The sequence below is a fragment of the Haemaphysalis longicornis genome, unplaced genomic scaffold, assembly GCF_048455015.1.
Source record: "Haemaphysalis longicornis isolate Haplotype H1 unplaced genomic scaffold, Haemaphysalis longicornis Haplotype H1 scaffold_6, whole genome shotgun sequence".
NCBI lineage: Eukaryota > Metazoa > Arthropoda > Arachnida > Ixodida > Ixodidae > Haemaphysalis > Haemaphysalis longicornis.
In genome coordinates, this window is record NW_027526407.1 from 209409151 (window position 1) to 209436824 (window position 27674).

General features: G+C 51.0%; 1 protein-coding gene across 1 annotated transcript; it reads left to right on the plus strand.

The window, feature by feature from the left end:
* The first annotated feature begins 1433 nt into the window (after window positions 1-1433).
* On the plus strand, window positions 1434-27674 carry LOC144141326 (oxaloacetate tautomerase FAHD1, mitochondrial-like). Its single transcript, XM_077672900.1, has 4 exons — window positions 1434-1639; window positions 13624-13720; window positions 21055-21207; window positions 24378-27674. The coding sequence occupies exons 1-4, from the start codon at window positions 1578-1580 to the stop codon at window positions 24747-24749; spliced, it is 684 nt and encodes a 227-aa protein (XP_077529026.1). The 5' UTR covers window positions 1434-1577; the 3' UTR covers window positions 24750-27674.

The following is a 27674-nucleotide window of genomic DNA, read 5'->3' on the forward strand; positions in this document are numbered from 1 at the left end:
CTCATCATCCATGAAGCACCATAATAAATGAATGAATCAATGAATCAACCAACCAATCAATGCTGTATTGTAAAGGATAAAGTTGTTTCTTACATTTCAGGGGGTTCCGTTCCCTGTCGCAGCTTTGCGTGTGATAAATGGATTTTGCTCCGTCTGCTTGCCGTCCAAGTGCACCCAACAAACCCTGGAGTTGGTCGTTGGTACAAAGTCGTTGCGATTTATCAACGGAATCCACCGATATCTCAACTCGGTGTGCGTTGGGAAGCGATGCCGCAAAAACACGCCGCAACCGCACTGCATTTTCTCCAGGCAGTGTCGTGCACATGCGTGTTGTCAGCGACTGTTTTTCGCTTTCTCTGGTTGTTCAATAACCCACCACCGCGCAGTGCTGACCAAGCGACGCTTGCGCCTTGAACGGCATCGCAGCATTGGCTAAAACAGTTGAAAGTTCCGCAAAAACTAAGCACACGGTGCAAAATACTCCTGAACTACGCAGCGGAGCACACCGCGCCGCGCGATGTTACCACATGCGACGTTTTGGTCGCGTTTGGAGACCGTCCGCGGCGACGCGCGTTCAGCGCGCGCCACCAAATACACAGCAGCGCGCTCGGAGCGCCGGTGTCTGCGCATCCCAGATTTTCGGTCCGTTTTCGGCGTCTGCGCCGGATGTTGCTGTCCTCGATTTCCGGTCCCCCTCCGCACGCAACATGGCGGCTCTTTATTTGGCGGCTCTTTAGCACTTTATTTAATAGAACATCAATTTAACGTGTTTTGTTTGTTGAAGTTTTGATTATTCTTCAGTTTATTAAGAATGACTTAAACAGAACGATGCTGCCTTTACCAAAGTAAGTCTGGCAACTTGGATCGGAGAAGCGCTCTTCGCGCGTCTCATGTGGTTGCTCACCGTCTCCAACGCCCGTTCCGCGTCGGCGCCAGGCGCCGCAGACGGTTGCAAGACGCGGCCAAAACGTTGCATGTGGTTACGTCTTTAGTGATGTGAGTGATGTTAGCAGCCCAGCGCGCTCAGGCAACGCTGGTCGGCCGCCGAGAGAACTGGTTTGAGAGTATTTTCTCCTTTCCCGGCTGCTTATGGAAATTAAAGGCGCCGATACAATTAACTATACTTACACGTTGAAGGCCATCTACAAATAATTGTTCTTTTCCTCCCTGTAGCACCTGTAGCAGCACAAACACGAGGCCTCCCACATTTCCACCCCACACAGACTGCTGGCTGAAGCACAGAACAGGGACCGAACCCGCCGAACCGGCTGAACAGTGAACTGGCTGGACCGCTGGACGTGTATTCCTCCTCTCCCATTTCAGTTGCGTGCGAACTAGAAATAAAAATTGTTGGCACGCGGCGTGCGAATTAAAAATACAAATTGTTCTCAGGCGGCGTGCGAACGAAAAATAAAAATTGTTCCCACGGGGCGTGCGAATAGGGTCACTTGCGTGTCTGAGCAGTTTTGCGAGCTCGTGCAGTTGCGACGTCGCAATCCTCCCTGTTCTGTGACGTCGCTGTGTTTTGCGTCATACCGAGCTACCCATTAGCGCGAAGACAAACTTTGCAACCAAACATGAGGCTGAGCAGATTCGTGGAATTCGGAAGGAAGATCATTTGCGTCGGCCGCAATTACAGGTGAGCCGTGCTCCCGTGCTCTGCTCCTTGCTGCAAGCGGCAAAAGTGACCGGCCGAATCGGCTCGTTTCGTTGTGCCCAGAGTTGTTTGTTCGGATTCCGGAGGTCGTTGGCGTATCTCGTCTGGCACGGACAGCTGTTCGTTGCGTAGCATGAGCCTTCGGCATGTCGTTAACCTTCAGAACGCAGCAGCTGCCCCGCCTAGACCTCGCGTACTCGCTCGCCGGTAGAACGACGCAGCGAGCGAAGATGTCGCCTCTCTGCGTCGAAATTCTCAAGATCGTAGTGCTCGTGAATTTTGAACTGCCCATGTATTTTTTCTTTCACCGTTGTAGAAAAAACACCCTGGGGTCTCTTGCTAGTGCATCAGATCCCTTTAGGGGTAGCGATAAGTTAACGTTCACGACGGGTGTGGGTGGGAAATAGCAAGGGAAACATAGTGGGTCGGGATATGAAATGCAGGATAGTGTCCCACACCGCCTTCGCTAAATTAGGTGGGTAAGACGGACGCAGGAGATCATTTAAGAAATTTGGTCGTAAGTTAGCGGGAAGGGTGTCTAGGAGAACCTGTCTTTCAGTTTGAAATTGAGGGCATGTCCAAATGTGTTTTGTGGTGTCCGAAATTTCACAGGGGATACACATGTCTTGATTAGGTGACGAATGAAACAACTGTTGTCGTTTTGCAGGGGAAAGGTTGGTAAGTGTCATTAGCTGTCTGAGGCGGACTTGTTGAGAGCGAGAATAGGACTTGGGAATGGGAGACCAGGGAGGCGAGAAAGTCTTTCCGTTGTTGTTTGATGGCGGTCCGGTGCTCGTCAGGGTCATAATCGCAGCCCGAAGGCGGCCAGCTGGCATGGGGCACAGTTGTGAACGACGCACGTGCCGCCAAATGGGCCGCCTCATTTCCGGAGATTCCGGCATGGCCGGGCACACACGTGATGGTGACGTCGATGTTCTGTTGATGAAGGATGCTCTTGAGTGCTTGGATCTTCTTAACTAGTAGACTCTATGGTTGATGGCGACATTCCAGGAAAGCTTCCCGACTGTCTATGTGAATGTGTATGAGTTTGTACATGGAAAAAGATATGTTATGAACAATGTGACGAAGTGAGAGGATGATACTTTCTAGTTCGGCCCCTTTAATGGGGCTATCTGGTGGCAAGGAATGAACGCTATTGAAGTTAAATGCCGGTATATGCCACGCCGAAGTTGTGCTGGATTCTGTTTTAGATGCGTCAGTGCTGAGTGTATTAGGGTGGCAAGACCGTTTCTGATGTTGTTTTTCAGATTTCCGCCTATTTTGTCGTTAGGGATAGGGTTTAGGATCTGTTAATGATAGGGTGGTCCATGGTTCTGATGTGCTGGCAGCTGCGAGGTATTGTGGCCAATGGCTTCAAGGATGTGTCGTCCATATCGTGAGGTGGACTTTGTTGACACAGTGGGTTGAGGCTGGTGAAATGCACGCAGTGCTTCTTGTCGTCAGAATTTGCGACTTCAAAAGTTTGCGGGTTGTACGTGCGGAAGCCACACCTTGTCTATGAGGCACGCCGTGCCAGCGTTAAGCCGAGATTTTGCCACACTACTCCCAGGTTAGGACGTGCGCGGAGGCTTCGACACACAAGTAGCGAAGAAAGCTGGGCGGGTAAGGGTAAGGGTTTGTGGTGAAACGGAGGCGCGAAGAAATGACGACAACCAGAAGGGAAGAAGTCCCGTTGTAATCGTTCCTTGTGGTCGTTTCTTCGCGCTTCCATTTCACCACAAACTTCGACATGGATGGTTTCCCACCCGTTATTCGCCTCCGGGGCCATGTCGTAAGCACTTCCTCGTGGCCTTTAACAGCACCACGCCGTAGCCACCGAGCCAGCGCCGCTGTTACGAACTGATATTGCATTCCTGGTGATCTGCAATGCATGTAGGTTTTTTTGCTGTGTTCAGACTGATACCAGTGCTGCTTTTAAGTGCAGAGGGTGAGATAACCGCAGGCGAAAACTCTCCAGTTATTCTTTTTAGTTTCAGCTGCACGTGACATCTGCAAGTTTTTGCACAAAGAAAGCAATTTTTCTCACTCTTGTATCAGCCAATTTTTTGTGTGTACTTTGAGCTAAACTTACAAAAAGTCTGCTTTCTCTCTCTGTATGTTTTTGCGTCTAAGGGAAGGGTGATTTCCCCCTGCCCCTGATTGTTTAATTGTTGTTGTAAAGTGCTAGTGAGCACCAAGTTGTTTGGGGCAACAACAGATTGCTTGCACAATTAATCACAATGGTTGCATCATCCAGCGAGGCATGTGGCAACTTTCAAAAGCGTGTTCAAGCAAGATGTTTGAGCCACTTTAGCTTGCGTCCATTCCGACCCTCCGTGAAACTGGAAATCTAGCCCTCATAATCGTCTGCAAATAAATGGAGTACACATTTTGAGGGCTAAATCATGGCTACGTTGCCGGTTAAAATGTCCAGCTTTCACGGTTGCGACTGCATGTCCTGCGAAATACATCTGCAGTTGAGCGCTGTCGCTTCAAACTGCGAGGGGGGTAAGAACTGCAAAGGCTGGTAGGGTGTGTGATACAGGTATACAAAGTGTACCCGCCACTGCTTTATGACAGTAAACGCGCCTGCCGGTCAATTCATGTTGAGCACTTTGGTGAGAGGCGCGCGCGCGCTCGCAGTTTGTGCGTTTAGCCAGCGGCGCGCTCTCTGAAAGTGCTTCATCGCGCGGTCGCCTGCTGCATTAGTTACGTCACAGCATCTGGAAATAAGAAGATATGAGAATAACGCTTTTTAATCACCCAATAGGACAGCAAACTTTTGAATGTGTTCGCTGGGTTTCGCTCATGATAAAAAGCCCCCCCCAGAAGCTTATCTGACAAAGCTACTGCAGTAGACAACAGCGCGATCAACCATTGTCAGGGAGTGGATCTGCCAAGTGTACGAAGCACGAAAGTTGGCCATTTCATCGCTAGGCCGCTCTGCATGTACCGAGTGGCACGCACTCCCGTGTTTACTGTCATAAAGCTTTCGGCTGTACGTTCCTACCAACGAGATGCCAATTACCGAGGACCTGTGGTAAAGCACAGTACGCACAAAAAGGAATTTGAGATAGGGGAGGCATTAAAATGGAGCTAGTAGCAGCACTGCTTCCAGACTACACGAACCTCTTTATAACAGTAGTGTCAAGCAGTAAATTTCGTGATATCCAATATTCGCTGTAACAGTGGAGGTAAAAATCTGCTCTAACAAATCAGCAGTCTGGCTCATGCAAAAATCCTAGATGCAAAAATGCATTATTCTGTGCTCTGAACCCACTATAAATGAGGTAATCGTTGCCGGTCTCCTTGTGGAATTTCAGACTAAATGGACTGAGATATGGCAACGTGAAATTACAATAGAACAAAGTTCATTTGCTGAAGCAGGCCAGCGTTAATGTTTATTTGAAGAAAGGTGTGATGTGCTTGTGGTGGTTCCTCACATGTCTGAGCAGGACAGTTTTCTACAGTGTCCCAGCACGAACGGGCCTTTTTCATTTCATTTATTTCCACCTTAAAGGCCCGAAGGCATTGCATAAGGGGGGCATACAAGGTATGAAGATTTACTGCTCAACAGTGCACACAAACAGTGCAAAAAAAGAAAAAAAGGTACAAAACATGTTGCAATAAAAATGAAGGCAAAAGCGGCCCAAAAAAGTAAGGTTTGCTGCATTCACCGAGATTGTGACATATGAATATTCAGTTTAGTTTGCTTTGGAAAGTTTGGCGGTTGCCGCACATGACTATGTTATCAGGCGGGTTGTTCCATAGTGTTAGTCCATTGGGAAAAAAAGAGTTGTTCATGGCTGAGGTGCGGCCATTGATTGGTGCTGTAGGGTGGCTGTCGTTGATGTCGATGTGGGTGAAGTTCTGTGTGATGGTTGTAAGAGGACGTGCCAAGATTGTGGGCGATAGAAAAAAGCGTGGATGAGGCAGAGCCAACAAACTATTCGACGAGATTCAAGTGACTGCAGGTTCAATACCGTATTTTCCGGTCTATAAGTCGCACCCTCCTCAAAACGAGTTTTTCGGGAAAAAAATGTCTATAAGTTGCACCGGTGTATAAGACGCACCGCTGTTGAAAAAGCACTTAATCCGGTAGACTCGTAGAGGATCAGTTCGTTAGAAAGTGCGGCGGCAGTTGCCACCTCTGAACGGACCCCCAGGTAAGAAGGGCTGTCCAAAGTCCAGAAAGAACTAACTTCTCAGAAATGGTTTATTGATTAACACAGATTGCATGTACTTACAGACGGCACTTAGGCAAAACCATCGAAGCCTTTGTCCTCTGACTCGCTAACTAATCATTCATTTAGACCATAGAGCTGTCTCTTAACGTGCGCTGAAATCATGCAGCACACAGGCATCTTTTTGAGGGAGGACCACTTGCGGCCGCCAAATGCTGGATTTATTCCTTAAATAAGTCGCACGGGTGAATAAGACGCACCAACAAAAATGTCAGGAAAAAACCGCGACTTATACACTGGAAAATACGATAATTATTTTAGTGCGGTGACGCTGATATTGCTAGAATACTGGGAGCAAATTAAATAGGCAGCGCGGTTTTGGATTCTTTCTAGATCGTTAGTGAGATATGTTTGCCAGGGGTGCCAAATTGAACAAGCATACGCGAGTTTCAGTCTCACAAAAGGTTAGTATGCTAACATTTCAATATCTGGCGAGGCTAATTTCAGGTTTCGACGCAAGTATCCTAGTGTGTGTGAGGCTTCGGAACATAGCTTGTTTACAAGTTGCCCATGATAGTGACGATGACGCAATCCGAGGTATTTGTAGAGCTAATCCGAACTGAATGAATTCTGTAGGCGAAATGTGCTGTGCTGCGTTTGCGGGCGAACGACATTGCTTTACATTTTGTTAGGTTTAATGGCATGAGTGATTTGTACACCTGGGTGCCATCAGTTGTACCCCAGGTTCTTGAAGGGAAGTGCTGTCGTCTGGATTACAGATGGGGGAGTATAAAATGCAGTCATCGGCAAAAAGTCTTAACCTGGTTCATATGTTAGCAGGCAAGTCATTTACGTAAATTAGAAGCAGGAGAGGAGAGAGGCAGGCAGCGTGGGGCACGCCCAACGTTACATCAGAGAGAACAGAGTCGTGGTTATTTGTGCTTGTGTACTGCTTTCAGTCTTTTAAAAAGTTAACGATCCAGGAAATAATGTTGAGAGGGATTCCAAGGTTATACAACCTAAAGATTACAGTCTGTGCCCATTACAACGGGCCCTCTTAATTCTGAGAAAAACGCCTGCTGTAGCAGAAGTATGCAGTATCGGGGGGGGGGAGGGGGGGGAGGGGGGGGAGGGGGGGGTACATGAGTGCAAAAGTGGGTAGGTACTTTCGATATTGCATGTACATAGTACCGCAACTCTGTTGTTTTTACACGCCTGCAGCACCTCTGCACAGTGTTTGTGCGAGGGCACAGAATCGCCTAAACAGAGTTTCTAAAGCAGGAATATAACTAGGAGGAATTATTAACCAGCTATAAAAATCAGTCGTGACCATCAGAATTGGCTAGGCTCTTTTAAATCCCTTCGTGTCGGGGCAGGTTTACCCAAAACCGTTCGTCAAACAAATCGGACCGCTGCCTGGCGTTCCCCCAAAGCAGCTTCCACAGCTCTTATAATTTCATTGTGGCCATTGAAACAGCTGATGCGAAATGTCGAGGTCTCGCCTGCCAGGACGCCATGGCGACAGGGGGGCGGCGTAGGAGTGGCCCCGGAGACGGGGAATGCAATTACTCAGAGGCTTCCGGCCGGCCTTGGTCCGCGGGTGAAGGTCGAGGCACCACCGAAATTCTTAGAAACAGTCTCGCTCGGGGTTGCCACCGCTCATGGGCTTGTTGTGTTTGTTTTGTTCTAAGGGGGTGGGGAAGACGCAACGGGCTGGGGGCGCCGGAGCGAGGAGTTCAGAGCCGGACGCCGACGAGTGAGGTGGTCCGGCGTTTTGAGACAGAAAACCGGGCATGTGGCCGAAAGCGTTTGCAAGTGAAGTGTGCAACCTTTGCGGTGTGTCCTAGAGGAAGCCAGCGTGTGGTGAATAAACAGCGAGACAGCCTTCCGTCCTGCAAGGAGTCCCAGTGTCCCCTCACGGGTTGTCACGAACCCGAGCAAAAACGTGACTCGAAATAATCTGATGGACCGCCGTGAAATCAAAAGTTTGACCAGTTGGACTACGCACGGCCACCGGCAGATTGCACTCAATGGGTGGGAACCAACCCCCCTTGGGGCATTTCTTACCTTTCTTACCTTTTTCACCGAACGAAACAGGAACGATGGGAATAATAAAGACTGACCTTCACTGAACCGGGGTTCTTTATTACGTAGATAAAACTGTGACGAAGGGCCGATTCCACTCCGGATGCACCACTTTGCACATTTGATTGGCGGTGAGCGCGACCACGAGCGGCGCTGCGGAGCGCGCCTCCGTGAGTCGGCTTAGGGATTCTCGCATTTGTCGTCTGCTTCACTGGGGCTCGCTCTCCCTGCTGTTTCTTTGTGCTCAATTGACGTTTGATGCTGGTCCGCACCTAATTTTGCGTATGTGGAACATTTTATCATGATAAAAGACTTAAAATCGCATACACTAGCTCAAGGCCTTTAAAGTATAGTTTTTGATATCGCTACGAAAGAAACATTGCCGGCGTCCCGCCCATACTGTGAAGCTGGTCCTGTGCAGAGCGCGAAGAGTCGGAGCTTCTCTGTTCAGCAATTTTTCGAAGGAAGGGAACAGCCATAGTCTAACACTCGACAACAGCTAAAATGCAAGACCAAAACAGGCCTTCGGGGCTGTCGGCTTTGGAAGAAGGTATTAAGATTCCCGGTAAGGTAAACCTTATAGGCGTGCTGGTTTTAGACCGCAATTCTAACCAGTGTGCAGACCCATTGAGCAAAACAAGTCATGTGTATTGTAAAAACACAGTGACACTGTGTTTGTTCATACCTGGAGGGGTGTTTCGGTACAGTTCCAACTGCCATATCTTCCTAATTTTTATATATTCGTTATAGCAAAAGTTCAATTAAGAGGAGCAGGAGGAGAAAACTGTATTTAACAGTAAAATCGAGCTGCTTAGTGGGCGGGCTCCTCAGTTCAGGACAAGAGAGTAAGAGTAATTTTCTGCATTTCATAGAACGTCATCCCGAGTAGGCCGGGATTTGTGCTTTACATCTGGAGGGGTTGGAAAACAATAAAGAGCCGCTTGGACACATTCATGGCTTTCAGTCTTTGTTATACTGAAAACAAGCACGAACACTATTTATTGCATTCATTAGCCAGTATATGAACTCTTCAGCACTGTAATCAGCTCATAATTATTCGGGTTGAGATTCAGTTCGTGACGATAATGGTGGTTACGATGGAAATTCGTGGTACAAAAGCCGCCTTCGAGTACTCTGGACCACGTTGTCCGCGCTGTTTCGCTGTGGCGTAGCGCAAACTGCATTGTAGTTACGTGTGAATAAACAACGCACTCTGCGGCTATGCGCCTTTCTGAAGATGGTACTGTACGCCTTACAGCCTGATGAAAATGTCCGCACGAACTTTGTGAGCCTCTTAAATATCCCCAAACCTCCTATTTGATGGTGCACACGGTGCAGAAAAACTAATGCGTTGGGCACAGAAAAAGCCTCCATCTAATACAAGTCAACAACAACGGAAGAGAAAGAAGACAGCCATTTTATTTCCTGCTTTGCGATGCGTGTGTAGGGACCCGCTACCTGACTGTTGAGTTTCCATAAGAGCATCTCAAAAATACTTTAGGAAAGCCTACGCATTTTGAATACTTATCGAGGAGTTCTGAGCATTGAACGTGACAAATAAGCTAGAACGGACGAGTTACACACAATCATCTGACCGATGCTCTGGAGAAAGTTGGTCTCTCGCTCCTCGTTTGTTGCAAACTTGCGCGGCATACAGCTAGAAATTATTGAGGCAAGAGGCAAGAGATCTTCTGATGAAACCGAAAGATTTGGATGCATCAGCAGCAAGTTTTTCGACGGGTTCGGACCATGATAAGTTTTTTCTGATGAGAACTCCCAGATAGCGGTGTGATTCTGTTGAAGAGGGGGTGAGAGAGCTTAACGTATATGCTTTGGTTATACTGGAACATTTTCGTGTTATTTGCATGAGTTTGCACTTATCAGTGTTTAGCCTCATTAAATTTTTTGAGCACCAGCTTTCCATTTCATTAAGGTCATGTTGAAGTAGTTCTGCATCGCTGTTGCATTATATCCGGTGGTACGAAACGCAGTCGTCCGCGAAGAGGCAAATGGACGATGAAATTCTGTTAGGCAGGTCATTTATGAAAATTAGGAAGAGTAGGGGAGCTAGTACCGAGCCTTGAGGAACTCCGGAGATAACTTTGGTTAAGGCTGAGTGGTGGGATCCGATTACAGTGAACTGGGAGCGGTTAGTAATAAAAGAGTGAATCCATGATAGTACTAAGGAGTCAAGGTTAAGGCTAGAAAGTTTTGCTAGTAGGGGCTGGTTGGGAACGCGATCAAAGGCTTTAGAAAAGTCCAGGTAAACGACATCAGTTTGAACTGAATAGTCAAGGTTAAGGTGAAGGTCAGTAGTGAACTCAAAAAGTTGGGTTTCACATGAAAGCCCGGGCTGTGTTGTTTGGGAAAGAAGAATTTGTTGCTGTCGAGGTGACGTGCAATTTGGGAATATATTATGTGTTCTAGTAATTTACGTGCGATGTATGTTAGTGAAATAGGGCGGAAGTTGCAAAGATCGGAGTGGTTGCCTGATTTGTGAACCGGAACTATTCTGTTAAGTGTCCAGTCGTTCGCAAGTGCACTGGTAGCTATTGATAGGGCAAAGATTATGTGCAAAATCTTGCTAGAGGTTATTTTGGTGGGTTTGATTATCTTGCTAGTTATGGTATCGCATCCTGGAGCACTTGACACCTTTAAGCTATCAATTAACTTCACTGTGCCTTCAGGAGTAACGGTGACGGGAGGCATTTGAGAGAAATTATAGCCAGAAGGGGTGGAACTATCGAGGTCGTGTTCGCGAGTAAAAACGGAAGAAAAATACTGGTTCATGACGTCAGCGTGCTCCTCAAGTTGAACATGCGAGCCATCTGGGTAGGAGAGGGAAATATGATGGGTAGAGTTGCTTTTTGGTTGTAGGTTTTTCCAAAATTTTGGGGGGTTGGTTTCAAGAATTTTTTGTAGGTCATGGTGGTAAAACGTCTTCTTCACTGGTTTAACTGATTAATGTATTTGCGTTGGCAGTTGAGATATTTTTCCCATTTTGAAGGTAGTTGCGATTGTTTGGCTACTCGAAACAGGTTTTTTTTTTTTCTGTAGCAGCTTCCTGAGGGAGTTGGTAAACCACGGTTTGTTAGCGTCAGCACGAATTTTGGCAAGGGGCACGTGTGCGTCGACCAACGATAGGAGCTTATTCTTGAAGAGCATCCAGTTTTCGTCTACTTTCCTTGGAGCATCCAGCTGGAAGAGCTGGAGGAAGGATTCGAGCACGGAGTTGATTGCAATATAGTCACCTTTGTTGTAGTCGCTTATGTATTTGAGGCATCGTTGGACAGTTGGAATGGGAATGCAGAGATTAAATGATACTACACAGTGGTCACTCAGACCTGGTAGGCATGTTGGGGGCTTGGTTAGTTCGGAATTGGAAACAAGAACAAGATCTAGGATATTGTTGCCTCGGGTTGGTGTGTTGACTGTTTGGCTAAGGTTGAATGTAAGAATCACGTCGAGAAAGTCTTTAGAAAGTCGGGAGTTTGCAGTTAAGTTGTTCCAGTTGATATCGGGAAAGTTGCTGCCTGTAGCACGAGAAGAGTGCACGGCGGATCAAGCAACTCCCTGCAGCCTGGACTCGGTCTGAAACAATACTTTGCCCTTCCCTCACTGCGAGCGTGTTGGGGAAATCAAGATGGCAGTTCAGGCGCATACCCGAAATGTGCATGTTTGTGTAAATACTTTACAAGGGTGACTTGCAGGAGTGGCTACACCCAGAAGGATGCAGGTATGCAGTCGCAAAATGAAAGCTCCCCAGGTGGCCCAAGCTACTCTGTCTTGGGCGCATCTTGACGAGTCTGTTCCCACTGAAAAAGAAAACACAAAGGCCCACCACAGCACGGAGAATGGCTGTTCTTGCTGCCTTCATTAGCCAAATCATGAAGGGTTGACATTCCCTTCCTTTGTGCAGCTCTCCTGAACTACACTTGTCGCCATGCTGGTGCCCGGTGTGATTCCCGGGAGTGGACGAGTTCGCGTTTTTTTAAGCAGAACCAAACGATGATAGTGGATGTAGCGGAAAGAACTGTTTCTGTTTGGTGCATACTTTTGCGATATCCCTGCGGGCTTTAGCTATTTCGTCTGATAAGCAAAAGCAGCACTAAAGCAGATGATGTGTGTAGAAAGGCAGGCCCACCCCACACTGTTCTGCTGCTACTGCTACACTGGCGACAAATCGAAGACAGCCTCCCCAAAAGGGCCCCACCTCGCGCGTCAGATGACCCTGTGTGAGCGCACTGTCAGTTACGTTGTTCCGGAAGGAGCAGTGACGGGGTCAGCTGGCGCATTCATAGTGGCCACACAAACGTCCCTTGTAGCTATCCCAGAGTGCATTCCACTTATCAGGGCAATGACAGAGCACTGACTGAGTGGCAACTGAAGCTTACCTTGGACAAAATCTTGGCTTACACCCTACAGGAAGTTACCACTAACGAGGTGACCAAGAAATGGAATTCATCAGTGCCATTTCCGTGTCCTGTAGGACCTTTTTTACTTGCGCTACAAGGGGTACAGAAAGTGTGCCGCTAATATTTAACTAAACGTTCTCCGCTAATGTACAGAGGCCTAACTAGAGGGGTCCGCGCAATGGGCGATTTCACAGGCAGGATTGCTGCTTCCACAAACGCATTCTACAGTTGGCTTTCCTGCTTTTGGCGCAACTAGTGAGGCACAGAAGGCTTTGCTTTGAAAAGGAAGTCGTCCAGAGTGTACTGGACAGTCTTGTCTCTGGGCAGCTCCTAGGACAGCATAAGTGCTGGCCGGGAAAGTAGCTGGTACATCGTCGCTGCATGTTTTCTTTAATGCCTCACCTAATTGCTTGCAGTGGTCTTTAAAATTTCGCGCTTATTACAAAGAGCAGTATTTATAATGGACCATAATTGTATTTTGTATTTATGGTTGCTTCAGACTACCCAGACTATCACAACAGAGTTGGTATAGCATATAGCGTTGGGCATCTGCAAAAGGCAAGTGCGAATGAATAGGAGTGTGGGCGACAGAGCTTGGTGTCCTTGAATTAAGCAAGGTGCATAAGGGCCACTTAAAGGTGCAAGGAAACACACTTAAATATTTCTATACTTAGGTGCAGCCTCCTGAACACACAGCATGTTTCCCGGTTGCTCCTTTACCGCGTCACAACAGCTACCCGTTCCACCGTGTGGCGCTGAGAGTGCATTGCTACGAGTCAACGTTACTAGAATAAGCTCTACGAGTACCACATTTGTGTGCTTCGAACGTGCACCCGATTGTAACATGGAGCTAAGTTTACTTATAGAAGTGTGAAAAGCATAATTTGACGCCAATTCTACCACGCACATGTAATAGACGTGCCACCACGTACTTTGCAGAGCACATTTTATTTGACATGCGTGACTGTAGTGCTCCCTAGACTTGCTCATCCAGCTCCTCTTGTTTTGATTTTGAGCCTGGTTACAAAGTGCACGCAGATTTCAAGGAGTCTACTCTTAGTGGGGAAGGGGATTTGTGCAAATGCGGTAGTTTGAATTTTTCTGCTGTAACGGGCTTGTATATTGCTGCACCGGCAACAGGCATTAGGTGCAATCTCGCTTAAGTGTGTGCGCCCGAGTGGACGTGTGGCCACTGCACGAGCCGTTCTTGGCTGGTAGCCGAGTGTGTGTGCAGCTAGGAACGTGCGTGCCTCGCTCGTGTGCCTCTTTGCACTGGCCGCAGGGAGCACGCGGAGGAGCTGGGCCACGCGGTGCCCCAGGAGCCCCTGCTGTTCATGAAGCCTCCCACGGCCTACATCACCGAGGGGCAGTCCATTGTGGTGAGCCCCCCAGCAGGCGGCGCTCACTCTGTGTGGGCTGCTGCCCGAGTTGGGCCACGGGTGCCCACCTCGAGGAGGCCCCGCCAGGGCTGCAGGCGTTGGTGTTGTGGCTGACCAATCAGGTGGCAGAGGCTGCACATCTGGTCGGAAGGTCGCCTCGCCTTAATCGATGCCCTTCTGGGCTGGTCTCTCACTGCAGGGGCCCTGAGAGCCCAGCCTCGGGCAAATGGGGTGGCCCCGTGAAAGTGCTCGTTGATCAGTTACACGCGGTTGAGACAGCTCGGTAGCAGAGGGCGCTGGATCTGCTTTGCGGACCGTGGAGGCAGCCTTGCAGCGGCACTGCGACCTGCAGGAGGAGCATGCTTTTGCCAGGGCAGTCGTGTGCCCACGTTCGCGCGACCTCACTCAGTGGCTCACTCAGTGGCTTCTGCCTGCTGCTTTTCGGAGTGTCACTGGCGGCATGCTGAAATAGTTGCCACATTTTGTCCCTTGCAGCTGCATTAGCCAGACTACACAAAAAATCTTCAAGGTGTCGAAATTTGCAGGGTGTCAAGATCCATTCATCCATGACACGTGGGTGATGCAAAGAGTTGGCTGTAATCCGAGGCCCCATTCGGGCTTGACGGGGCGGTCCACTTCGTCATGGCAGCCGCCCTGAGCTGCAGAAATGTGCTTAAAGTTGCACTTCTTGTTCTTCGTGGACCTGCTTGTGTGTGCAGGGCGGCAAAGATGTGGTGCCGATAACAATGGCTGACAAAGCAGCAGAAACTCCCACAGAGACCAATTGAGAAGAGCGGGGGGTCTTCACTAGCTTGAAGACTGGGCCGGCCCCTTTCTTAAGGTGGAAAAGCGAAGCTCTCTCCACACAAAATGAGTTACATCAAGGTCCACAATCGACCCGCCTGAAGTCCAAAATCCGGACTGCCAAAGTTTGGAGCCAAAGTTCACTGGAACCCATCCGATTTCCAACACCGGCACCACGAACCCAAACGAAGTGCTCTGCTCCCTGAATGTGATGATGGCACAGTCGGACAGACGCTGCTTGCACAACGCGGGTTTTGTTCCGACCAGGGAAAGCGTTTCTTCCTTGAGGCCTTCGCGCACCCAACGCCTGCTTGTCGGCTCTGTACCGTACCTGGCTATGGCCAATAACGAGCCCCCCTCTCCCTTCCCTGGCTGCGCATGCTTTGGCTCGACCACTTCATGTGCCTGCCACCTGTCCACTTCGCCGATGACGAGGGGCACGGACATAGATTAAATTGAGGCTCCAAAAAGGATTGTAAAATATATACTGCCTCTGCCGGTACCACTTGCGTATAACCAGCCTTTGCCAATTGTGAAATAAATGAATAGGCCAAACGGCAAGAGAGGTTTGAACCACCCGAAGGTGGAAATAAAATAAAGTGGGAAAAATGCTACTAAGCGACACCACAGCCAGGAGAGCGGGCCTGGGGAGACTCCCCTGATCTCCCCTGGGAAGTAGCAGGAAGGGTTGGGATGAGGGAAAGGGAAGTGGGAGAAGGGAAGGGGTTATGGGAAATAGAAAGGGATTGGGGACAGCGGTCTTTTGTTCTGATCCTTGATGTCCGACTCCTTTTCAGGACTGAGTTGACTCAGAGAGGGCATCAGACAGTGTCAATATTGCCAATCTTGCGGCCCCTGCATGGGGTAACAGCTACCCTTTGGGCTTGTGAGCTTTGCCCCGACCATCGGAGACAGGAAAGTCAGCCTAGCTTGGGGGCTGGAAGCGTAGTTCCTCCCAAACCCCCGGATCTGCTGCCGGAGTTTACTCATGGCACACAGTCGATGGTCCTGAGAAGCAACTCTGCACTCTCGCCCCTAAGACTTCAGGTTACGGCGGCTTGTCCAAGGCCGTCGGCTTAGTTCGCCCCTGAGACATTAGGTTACAAGGGTTCGTCAGTCCCTCGGCCAGCGACCAGTCCGCACGTGGGCCCCATATCGCATTGTAGGTTACAGAGGTTGCGCAGCCCCCGGCCTCTACATACGGACTGTATGGTTGAATGCAGTATTTGCTGATGGTAACCTCCTCTCACGCTGGATTACAGGGGCGCGTTACTACCCCCGGCCGTTGGGTCATAATGGGGGAATTGGATCGTCCCCGAGCCAACAGGAGTCATAGTTACCTAGACCGCCCATTGCTGGGACTGGTATAACTTTGCGCTCTCGCCCCGAGACTTCAAGTTACAAGGGGTCGTCCATTTCCCTTGGCGTGACGGACCGGCCCGCATTTAGGCTCCCTCATGCGTTGTGGGTTACAGGAGTTGCGGCGCTCCCAGCCTCACATACAGACTGTACCGCCCGCCCCTGAGACTGCGGTTACAAGGGATCGTCAATCCCTCGGCCAGTGACCGGTTCGCATTTAGGCCCCCTCTCGCATTGTGGGTTACAGGGTTCGCTCCGCCCCGGCCTGTAGGCGAACTGTACACGTGAGCGCAATAGTTAAGCAACGTTGACCCTCTGGCCTCCTCCCACGCTGGATTACAGGGGCGCGTTACCACCCCCGGCCTTGGCTTCCTCTCACGCTGGATTACGAGGGCTCGTTACTTCCCCTAGCCAGAGATGGTCATAGTTGATCGACCGTGACCACTTTCAGCCCCAACTGCTTCACCAAGAGAGTGTTTAGCACGCAGCCACCACCCCCCGCGAAGGACCTGATTCTCGTTGACCAGGAACCTCCGAGGCGGCAGCCAGAAGCACAATCCCCGTGCTGAAGGTGCGGTGTCCTCGAATTTCGAAGGACTCTTTTCTGCGGAACTCCCCGTCCTCCTGCGCTCTCGCCCCCAAGACGGGTTACAAGGGCCAAGACCCTCGGCCTGCAGACCAGTTCGCTTCAAGGCCCCTTCCAAGCACTGGTTACAGAGGTTCGCAACACCCCCAACTGGTATACCCCTTGCTTCAGCAATGGTGCGCCCAGCATGGACGAACTGTACTGCTTGAGTGCAGTCGGAACTTCGCAACATAAACCCCCGGGCCTCCTCCCACGCTGGATGACAGGGGCGCGTTACCACCCCCAGCCTTTGGCCTTCTTCCACACTGGATTACGGGGGCTCGCTACCTCCCCTAGCCAAAGAGAGTCTTAGTTGATCCGCAGTCAACCGCGAATTTTTTCCGAATTACCATTCCAAGCACCAACCTCGGTAGCCACCCAGGCTGTCCGGGCCTGCGTTCGCATCACGCATCGGTGTTCTTGGAAGGCACTTGCCCTCAAAGTACCTTGGCAGCCGCTGCAAACTCCCATGGGTGTTGAATACCCAATGCAGTGGGCCTGGTACACCACTGACTCCTGCCGTTGCGACGGACCAAAGCAGGACAGCTGAAACCGACCGACACAGCCCAGTCCGCCGGCAGGGGGGGCCACGAGCAGGCCGGCAGTAAGATTTCCACCCCCAGGCGTACGGACAGAGCGCCACTGGTAAAAAAACAACAAACGGTGCTAGAGGCACTGGGCGGCCTCTGTAGCATCCACTGTGGTCCCTCGCAATTCCCGCCAACACCGCCAAATCCTCCCCTGGTGGCACGTGGCATCTCGAAAACGTCGCATTAATCGTCATGTCAACAAGTGGCGAGGCGAAAGGGCGTTGCTGACGTCATTTTTCCACGGCCCAACATTCGTGCCTCGTGGGCAGCTGCCTCGTGGGGCGCTCGCGACCGGCGGCAGGCGCAAAAATTGGGCACGCAGGAGACAGTTGCGGCGGCCAGTACCTCAGAATGGCCACCGCTCGTGGTTTGGTATGAGTGTGAAGCAACGTGTGTAATATTTGAACGACGTTTGTAATATTTTGAACCACGTCGTATTTTCACAGCACCGATCCAACCCACCAGTCTTTTTGTAATGGCGCGTGAACAGTATGCCTATCGCGAAGGGGAGTGTTGGGGTGAGAAGGCGCGCTGCAGAAAGAGGAGCCGCATCTGCCGAGTGTCTGGGCAGCTGGTCCGACACTGCACGACGGTTGAGCTGGGCAATCGCAAGCTCACTCTCAATACGATGACAAGGCATGGGCTAGACTGGCAATGATATTTTATTTGTGTTCTTTTTTTCTTCTTTTTAATGAGCGAAATGATAGGCAGTGGCAACTGCAGATAACGCATGCATTTCGGGGGGCGCCCTGTGCAAATCGCCTGGCATGGAACACCGCAAAATTGCGTCAGATTTTTTGGAGCACTGAAGCATTGCTTGGCAGCAGTTTCGCCACAGTAATACGTTTTGGAGCAAGATGGCACAGGAGAAATGGGTTACGGTGCAGCAGCACTTCCACCCACAAATTACCGCGGTAGTCAGTCAATGGCCAGCAGCACGTACAGTTGAGCTTGCCTTTTTTGGGAGCTGGTTCAGCATGATGACTTTGGAGGGGTTGAGGAGAGGCACCGGAGGAAGCTTCCATTGAAGTTGCAAACCGTCCTCGACTCGGGGCCTTGGCAGTTGCTGCCCGTGCAACGTGGGAAAAAAATAAACTAAAAGATAATGTGCTGTTGGGCAGCGAATGTCACATATTTCTTCCCTCTAAGCCATGGTTTCTCAAAGTGGGTTCCGCGGAACCCCGGGGTTCCGCAGGCCCCTCTTCAGGGTTCCGCCAGCCACTGATAGATTTTCCCTGGTTCCGCAGTCGCAAAGTATTATATGGTGAACTTGAGGTGTGATCGATCTAAGGAACCTCCATTACTCATGCCCGAGTGTCAGTAAGCACATCTCGGTGCATAACAGAAACGCGCGAGCTGCGCAATAAATCTCGCCAGCAGCTTTTAGCCAGCCAGACTCCGAAGACGGGCCACGTGGTTAAACTATTGCACTTGAATCTCGGCCTTATATTACCCCCATGCACATTTCTCCTGTTTGGAGATAGGTGCCGCTAGCGTACGCATTCGCATAAAGTCGACGGGGGAAAAAAAAACTATACCCTTGCTTGCTTTTGAATTTATTGCACGTTAATGTAGCATGAACGGAATGAAAACTGGCGGAAGGGGGGGCACTTCCTTGGCACTTAACGGAACTTAGCAGGATTCCCTGGGACCAACATGCTTGAGAACCCCTGCTCTAGGCGTTTGTGAAAACTCTCGGGCGCGCATTGAGTAGACATTAAATTGGGAATATTTTCGTTATGTTAGAGATAACGATTTATTGCGCAGGTGCACTGCACATACCTTTACTGGCAAGGGCCAACACTCGGGCATCGCGAACCCCAGCTGACGGAGGCACAGATCAGAACAGTTTTGTCCTTCCAGGGCCGGCGAACTTGCAAACAATGATGTGGTTGGAGCCGTGTTCTCTTTGTCCCTCTCAGTCTGGCCCATTCACGCACCTCAACCAAGGCTGCTCGGAGAAAAAGCAAACAAGAAACCGTAATGGGTGTTCAAATCAGGCAGTGCCGCCACAGGCTCGTCTTGCGAGCACGAGTGTGGCCATTGTATTGAGGCCCGCCTGGCATATATTGTCCCACTACTTTCCAAGAAGACACTTCAAGACGACTGACATGTCTCGCTAACTTCACATTACGTGCGCGAAATATTTTCACATCAGAAGCGTGCCTTTAAATTCACTTCAGCTCGTACACAGCTAATGTGCTTACCTGTCATCATTGGGGCCTGTGTTACAGCACAGCAGCACTGGTGATGCTCCTTCCTCTGCGGTGCCATTTTGAGAATACATTCGAGTACACTTTGTAATGCAGCGAAACCATCAGTGGACGCAGACGCTTCGCTTGCCCATTCACTCGCGCACGCACCAAAACTGGCCCGCCGGGCACGCCAATGAGGGCGGTCAGGTGCGCTGTTGCATCGGGAGGCACGGACGGTGGGGAAAGGGAAAGGAGGGCCACCCTGCAGCCGCTGGGATCGCCACAGTTCGGGAAAGTGAACCTAGCCACGGTCGCCGACGAGGCCAGCTTCCATTGGAGTGACTGCGCAGCTGAAGGCAAAGGTGACCCAAGCCCATGCACTCAAGCGACACACGTGCACCCTCACCAGACATGCCTAATCCCTTTGGGGAGGGGTTCCAATCGTGCTTTGTGAAAATTGCACTCTGGACCTCTTTGCAGGTGGTGTGAACTGTGCATGGTGAACGCAAAACTGATAACCACCGGGGTGAAGGAGAATGGGACTTTGTTAGGCTTGTTCGTTTGCTCTGATAGCATTTGCCTTGGCTGCAGAGGCGCTGCTTTTTGGGGAGGAAATTGTGCTCTGAGGGGGGCACCAACGGTGCTCAGAACGCAGAGTGTGCACGGGCGTGTAGGGCATGCCTCGTAGCAAAAGTGGTACTTTCGCACTTTCGTTCCTTCATCTCATCCTGTGGGGCCAAGCAGGTGGGCAGAACACGAGTGAAGAGAACACGTTCAAGCACTCCAGTCAGAGAGAGGAAAAAAAAAAAAAAAATTCGGCACACGAGAACAGGTTTGCAGACTGAAACGGTACACAGTGAGCAAGGAAAACAACATAGATCCTTGTACACTTGCTTTTCAGAAGTTCCATTCTTTCTATGTTTGTGGCAAAAAAAGAAAATGTAAATGTGTGCGAACTAGGGTGTTTGAGTTGTGGGGTGATGGTGTCGATGCGGGTGCAGTGCTGTTTGGCTGTGCAAATGGAGGGAAAGAGAACTGTCGTTACTCAAGCAGCTCAATGCCAATAGCTTGGAGTAGATCGGAAGATGAATCGGTGTATATACCTTACAGCTGTTCTTTCGGTTCTTTTTGGTTTACGTGAGCAAGTCCCACATTACGCCTGCACATTGTCACTCTGGTGGGGTTGTTCATTTACAGGAGACCCTGGTAATTGGAGAAGAAAATTTCCCTTCTCCAGACAACACCATAAACGGGGCTCAGTGTGTGTGTGGGAGTGGAAACAGGGGTCCTCGCTGCAGCGAACTCTCCCGTGCAGTACCTGCTAGGAGGCACCAACACTGAGTCATTAGCAAGGCATGCTGGGTGTGCAAGGTGCCACAAGTGCTTGTGCCGCCTCCTCATCGTCCATGGAGATTCCCCGTGAAGTGCACGCAGGCCTTCACTTCCCCCTTTCCCCTGGCTGTGGTGCTTCCTGGGGCGTGAGGCCGACAGGACGGGGGCTGTGCGGGCATGTGAGCAGGAACAGCCCAGAACTTCCCCGTGACCACACCACTCGTGCGTCACAAAGACGGCCGGGGTCCACCCAAAAGGGAAACAGCCGCTGCGCTGCTTCTCGGTGTAGCGCTTGTTGAAGGTTCTGCCACCTGGCCCAGCTCGCTGCTGGCCTGCGTGCACAGCTCCCTCCCAGCTGTGCCTGCGCGCCCACGCTCCTGCGCCAAGGGCCGCCAGTTGGCCAGCAGCCCTTTTTCTCTTTTGGTGCAGCTGCCGCGCGGGTGCGAGGAGCTGGACCACGAGGTGGAGCTGGGGGTGGTGGTGGGCCGCCGGGGGTCGGCCATCCGCGCAGAGGAGGCCATGGACTACGTGGCCGGCTACGTGGTGGCCCTGGACATGACCGACCGCATCCTCCAGAGGCAGGTGGGTGCGCTGGCCAGGGCTGCTGTGCCAGGGGGAAGGGAGACCTGCTGGCGAGCCGCACTTGCTGGATAGAAACGCTCTACTCGGCACGTGGCTCACGTAGTTAGAAAACCGGGAATTCTCAGGGATTTTGAATAGTCTGGGAAAACTCGTGGACTTTGGTCTTCTATCGGGGGAAATTAGCCGTGCTTTATAAAAGAAGCGAAATTCACGATAATGCTGGCTCAAGTAGCAGCAAGTCCAAAGGAGACAGCCCTTGGGAGCTGTCACTGATGGCACCGTCTGAAGTCACCGGTTCTAGTGAGAACTCGCTTCATACAGCCTGCCAGTCCCCCTCCCCTTGTCCTCTGGCGTGTTTCCCAGACTCCTGAAAGGCGGAAGGAAACGTTGCGCGCTGCGATGGCTTTTTGTGGCAGTGTAAGGGAGTCTACAGGGGCAGGGGCAGTAGTAGCTTTGAATCCTATGCTGTAACACCTGGCACCATCTACTGTGGTTGCTACTGAAGCAAAACAGCGCGAAAAAAACGAAGGACGAGGGAGAACACACACACGAGCGCTGACAACAACTGAGCATGTTTATTGCAAACGCAAATATATACGCTATACAAACAAAGATACAAAAACAAACACAAGATATGCAGACAGCGTAAGCATTTTTCCGCCGCGCCCGAACTAATCACACCACTCTGGGTACTGCTTCATCCTTTCAAATATAGCATCTCTTTCGCAGTTAAGGTGACCGATGGCTTGCTAGTTAGTCGACGCACGTTGCGAATATTTGAGTTGTGAATCTGTCATAATAAAAAAAAAACATTTCAACTTTAACCGTCGCAGCTATTTTCAAAATACATCTTGAACATCGAATACAGACATTGTGCCCCGCTTTACGAGTTATCCCCGCTTTACGAGTTAATTTTAACTGCAAGCCGGCACTATATTCCGCTGCGTAGAAAGACAGAGCAAGTTTTGGTCGGTAGCTTTCGCCTTGCACTTGGATTCACCATAGCGGGTTGTAGTTCTGGTGTTTCTGATTTCCAATGTTAACCCCAAATAAACTCTTCCCGCTCATCCTGTGCAGCGCTTTGATGCTGGAAGTGTGGCGGCGTTTAAGGGAACCTAACGTGACAGGGGTTTAAGGTGCAGGTGTCCCTCATCCAAACCAAAATAAACTCTTTGGAGCAGTGCGATACAGCACTGAGGCATTGAGTGCAAGCTGAGAACATGGCAGTATGGTTTTACCATTTTTTTCGATATTGACTGTGAATTTTCCTACCACTCTGTTATGTTTTCTGTTTGAATGAGATAAAAGTTACTGGTCTGCATTGAAACTTTATTATGTCATATTTTATTTTATAAGGTGCTTTTTAGAGGGTGACAGCAACTGGTGAAGTGGTGTCAGCCCGTGTTGATGTAAAACGAAGTTCTGCGTTACTCAGGGAATTTATCAAAAACACTCAGGGAAAACCTGGAAAACTCGGAGAATTTGAAAATGTCAACTTGGTAGTCACCCTGTGTGAACAGTGTTGTCATGTGTGAAGAAGATGACGCACACAGTGTCATACAGCCGTGCCAAGATGGCTGACATATTGCATCCATCTCATCATCTACCATGGTTTATGGCATCTTCATCTTGTGATCATTAACAAGAGAAGGTCTGTGTATCAGCATTATTTAGAAGCTTCTTGCAAGACGAACGAGAGAATTGTTGCTCTTATTTGCAGCGACAGATCTCCCCCTTGTAGTGTGAAACTCTCTCCTCCCTGCACCTGCACGTCAAGTGTGTAGTGGCAGGTGCAGATGCAGCAGGTTACACAACCACTGTCTCTTGTCCAGACCAAGGCATTTGAAGCTGCACTGGCTGCGAATGGGAAAAAGGAAGGCTGCCCTCTTTTTGATTTGCACTTCTTGATATGAGCACCTCTTTGCTTTTCACGTCTACAGACACTTCAAGTCCAGTCATTTATTTTTCACTAACCAACATCAGTTGAGGGGAGGTCTTTATGTGATTCACAGTTTGAGCACCAAACCAATTGCATTTTTTCTTGGTGACTACTCGACAACTTCTCACTGCTTCCTTCATTGTCGCCTAATGGGAAAGTTGTCTCTCAGGATAGATCATGTTTTTGCTGCAGAATTTTTCTCTCTTTGCCACCAGTGCACAGTTTTGAGCGGTGCATATTGACTCCTCCCGGTATTCCGCAAGGCAGCGTTTTGGGACCTCCCGTTTTTTAACATGCATGACCAATCTTCTGGCTGCTAATTTGTCCTCTTCTATTCATCTCTTTGCAGACAATTGCATAACATATGCTAACTTTAGCTCCACATTGCACTTCAAGATGACCTTGAAAGTGTTTCTGATTGGTGTGCCCTTGGCAAATGTGTCTCGACGAACGAAAATACAAAGTTATCTCCTTGCTCGGTTTTAAGTGCGGAGCACTTTAGGCACCCGGCTTGTCGTCGTAGCCCAGGTGTAACACGGTGTCGTGCACTTCCCCTGGTTGGGGTCGAGCCTGGGTCTCTCGCCACGTTACGGAGCCGGTGTCAATCCCATTGGGCCACACCCCTTAGTCATGTGCAAGGTGTTTGGGGCGATCTTTCTGCTGCACGTCTGCCACAGACGCTGCCATTGCTAGGCCACAAACAAGTGCACGATAGTATAAAATAAGGAAAGCAAACCATGAAATAATACTTCATTTACCCCAAATTAATGAAAACTCAATCCAGTGTCTCGTTATAGGCCACCTCGGCAACTGCGGCGTCCTGTCGTCACTACTTGTGCTATCCACACCAGGCTGATACTGAAACCAGTCGAGCGAGGGCCCCACAGCCACTCCAGTAAATCACTGCTCTGCACTTGACAGCGCTCACGTTGAGTGGAACTGCCTTAATTTTTTTCATTTTGAAGCGATACCAACTGGCTGCTGTTCTCCTATGGCATTCCCATACCAGATGGTACAGGGTGCCGGGCTTGGGGTACGAGATGTTGCAGGTGCTGTAGTATTGTGTGGGGTTGAGTGTTCCTGCTAGGACAAACAAGTTTGTACAGGTGACAGTGGGGGTGATTAGACACGCTCCCTCCCTGAACAGCTGTCACTGCAGTTCTTCTGCCTTGTAGTAGATGTGCCTGTGTGGCAGAAGCCGCTAGAGGCCCGTCCCTCCTCTTGCCCCCAGTGCCAGGCGCAGGGCCACCCGTGGGAGCGGGCCAAGGGCTTCGACAGCTCGTGCCCCGTGGGCGCCTTCGTGCCCAAGGAGGCCGTGGCCGACCCCCACGCCCTGACCCTGTGGTGCACGGTGAACGGCCAGCCGCGGCAGCGCGCCTCTACGGCACTCATGCTGCTCGGCGTGCCCCAGCTGCTGGAGGCGGCCAGCGTGCGCTTCACCCTGGAGCCGGGCGACCTGCTGCTCACGGGCACCCCCGCCGGGGTTGGCCCCGTGCGCGGGGGCGACGTGCTCGAGGCCGGCATCGAGGGCCTCGGCCAGGTCCGCTTCTCTGTGGTCAGCCCTGCCGCGGCCCCCCCCAGGGCGCAGCCGCAGCAGCAGTAGTGCCGCCGCAAGTGGGAGGAGGGGGAGCTCCTGTCGCAGCAGCCGGCGTCCCCGGAAAGGTTTTTAGCCGCATTCAAAGGGTTGCCTCACGAAACGCTGTGCCGCCAAGTGGAGAAGTGAGACTGTTTAGGGCCGTAGGTAACAATGCACTGAGCAGGCAAAACTTGCGAGGCCAACTGGCAAGCAGCGGCCGCCAGGGCTGCTGCTGCTTGCCTGGCGGCTCTGGAGGCTGGCACTGGGCAACCAGGTGCAGAGTAGCAGTAGCAGTGCACAGCTTTCTTTCGTGGCCAGGATTGAGCAATGCTGAGAGGACCAAGGGGTGGTGTGGATGAATACTTTGCACCAGACCCAAACAGCTCAGGCCTGACTGCAGGCGGCAGCAGCTTGAGCCTCTCCTTCAGGTCGGCATAACGAAAGCCCTTTTGTGCAGCAGTATGTTTCACGGGTGGTGCAATTTGGCCGAATGCTTTTTGCACATCGCACAGTTGTTGAGGCCAGCACCACGTGCGACTGCAGGGTGCAGGGATGTGTGCTTTGGGTGCGGTTGTTGCCCGAGGTGGCTGGGACCCAAGCTGGTGTGCAGACCTCTCAGCGTTTCGTCCAGCGCCAGTGCAGGAGAGCACTCTTGGAGGCCCGCACAGGTGGTGGCCTAGCCTTGCTCTGGTGAGGAAGCAGTCAGTGAGGCGGATGTGTCAAACGTGCGCACTCGCTTGCTTCTCGCTCAAGCTAGCTATGCACAGCAGTTGTCAAACAGCGAGGTTTCCAGAAACTGGATGAATCGTTTGGGGGGCCTTAGTGGTGCGGGTGGAGAGGGAACAGAACACGTCCATTGGGCATCACCCGACCGGCTCAGTCTTGCCTGGCATGTGTGCAGGCCACCGAGTGTGCCAAGGAGCCAGTGGAGCTGCGCTTGAGAACGAGTGGAATTTCTCCACATCCCCCAACACCCGTGTGGATGGCTCGGCGGGGGTGGCCGAACTGAGCGTTTCTGGGGCAGAATGAAAGCCCAGCTGGCCTGGCCTGTTTGTCGGGCACCTCGGTAGAGGCCTGGAGAGCCACACCAGCTGGGCGAGGCGAACCCGTTGGCCAGGCCATGTGGGCACAGCTGAGGGAGCTTCCCTGCGCTCGGTGGCCTGTCGGCGGCAGCTGGTGCTGAGGCGACCAGCAGGACGTGGCCGTGAGTCGCTGCCCTTTCGGGAAGGGTGGTGGCCCCAAGCGCACCTGCTCTGTAGTTGGAGGCCTCCTTGTGGCCACCTGCTCGCAAAAGGTTGGCCTGGCAGGCGGTACAGCCGCTCACTGGCCACTTTGATCCGCAGCCAGAGGCAGAATTTCGCACACGCATTGCCTGCGCTACTTTCCATGGACAGTTGAACGCTGGCCTAAAAGCTCCTCCTGTGCACCTGTACAGGGGCGCTCGACAGAAAAGGCCTTCGGAAGGGCTCGCAAGCGGCCCCGTGGCACAGGTGCACCAATGTCGAGGCTCGAGGGAGTGGTGAGGAGCGCTCTGGGATGCAGCCGGGAGTTCGGCAGAATGGAATGGGAACCCCCGTGCCAAGGGCACTGCCACAAAGGACGCACGCATGTCAGTGCCCTGGTAATGAGTTCCATGGCGGTTTTGTTGGCCACAGTGCAGCTTTCGAGCACAGTCGGTTGTTTTGTTTGCGAATGATGTCAGAGTATTGTGCCTAGCACTGAAGGCGCAAGATTGCTTGGCGCACTTGAGAGGTAGCTTTATCTGGTTTCATAGAGAGAGATCAGTTGTGGAGCATACCTCAGGGTGCCGCAACTTGCAAGGACCACTGACACAAACATGACAGCTCTTGTACAAAGTATTCCTCCCGTGTCGGTGCTTAGAGTAAAAAGCGTGCTGTGTGCGCCAAACGTTGCATCTTGAAAATGCTCACCTACTAGGTTCCCAAAGGGTCTGGTGTGCGAGTGGAGTCGCCATCTAATGTGAGTGTGTGGTTCAGCTGTCCTGCTAGCATGCCAGGCCTCTTTCAGAGCATGGTCTTCCGGGAGATTCCTGTGCTGTGGCCTGTAGCAAGTTTTATCGGCAACATAGTGGTTAGCACAGGCTCACAGATGTTCAGCACCAGATGTGCTAGTTTAAACAAGAACTACATTGCGGGACACTCATGTGCGTTTCTGTACAGAATGTTGACAACAGCCACGACCAATGGCTTTGGACAAAGAAAGGCTTGTGTGAGCTTGGGTTTGTGAAAAGCCGGTCTCACAAGGATGGTTCCACCAGTTTAAGCTTGGGGTTTCAGTGTTGCCGGTTTCGTAGGCCATAAGGCAAGTTACTGAGCGCTGCAAGATTGTTGCCGGAATGAAGCTCACCTCAAGGCCCTTTGTGGTGGTGTGTTCACAGTTTGAGTTTTCGGAACATCCACTCTTCCATTGTAAGAGGATAGGTGACATTGCTTGCCTTTGGTTGCAGTGCCTTCCCAATTGTAGCCTTTCTTTATCCTTGTTTGGCACTGTTTCACACCGCAATGTGCTTTGCTGCTTGCGAGAAGATTGCATTTATGTACTGCTAGGACGATATCTTTTGGAGCGCACTCGATGCCTTTTCAATTTTCAAGGCATTTAGTAGTAACTTAGCCACATCAGGGCTTGAAGCTGTAACGATAAGAGGCCGACAAATCAGTCTGGCTATTGCTATTTTGTATTAGCACGAGTAAGGCATAATTAGCCCTAAACACTTCTTGGCCACTACTACAACCAGTTGTGTTCCAAGTGTCGCAATGCTCATGCAGTGTGTGGTGCATGGTTATGCGGCAATTTTTCCATAATGTTTGACACTGTCAGAAGGCTTTCGCTCTGTCTGCGTAAGCTTGTTTGTGTGCCCTACTTTTGTGAAAGCGTTTTTTGGTGGGGCAGTTTTCCCATCTGCGAACAAATAAAAGATTGTTGATACCCCCA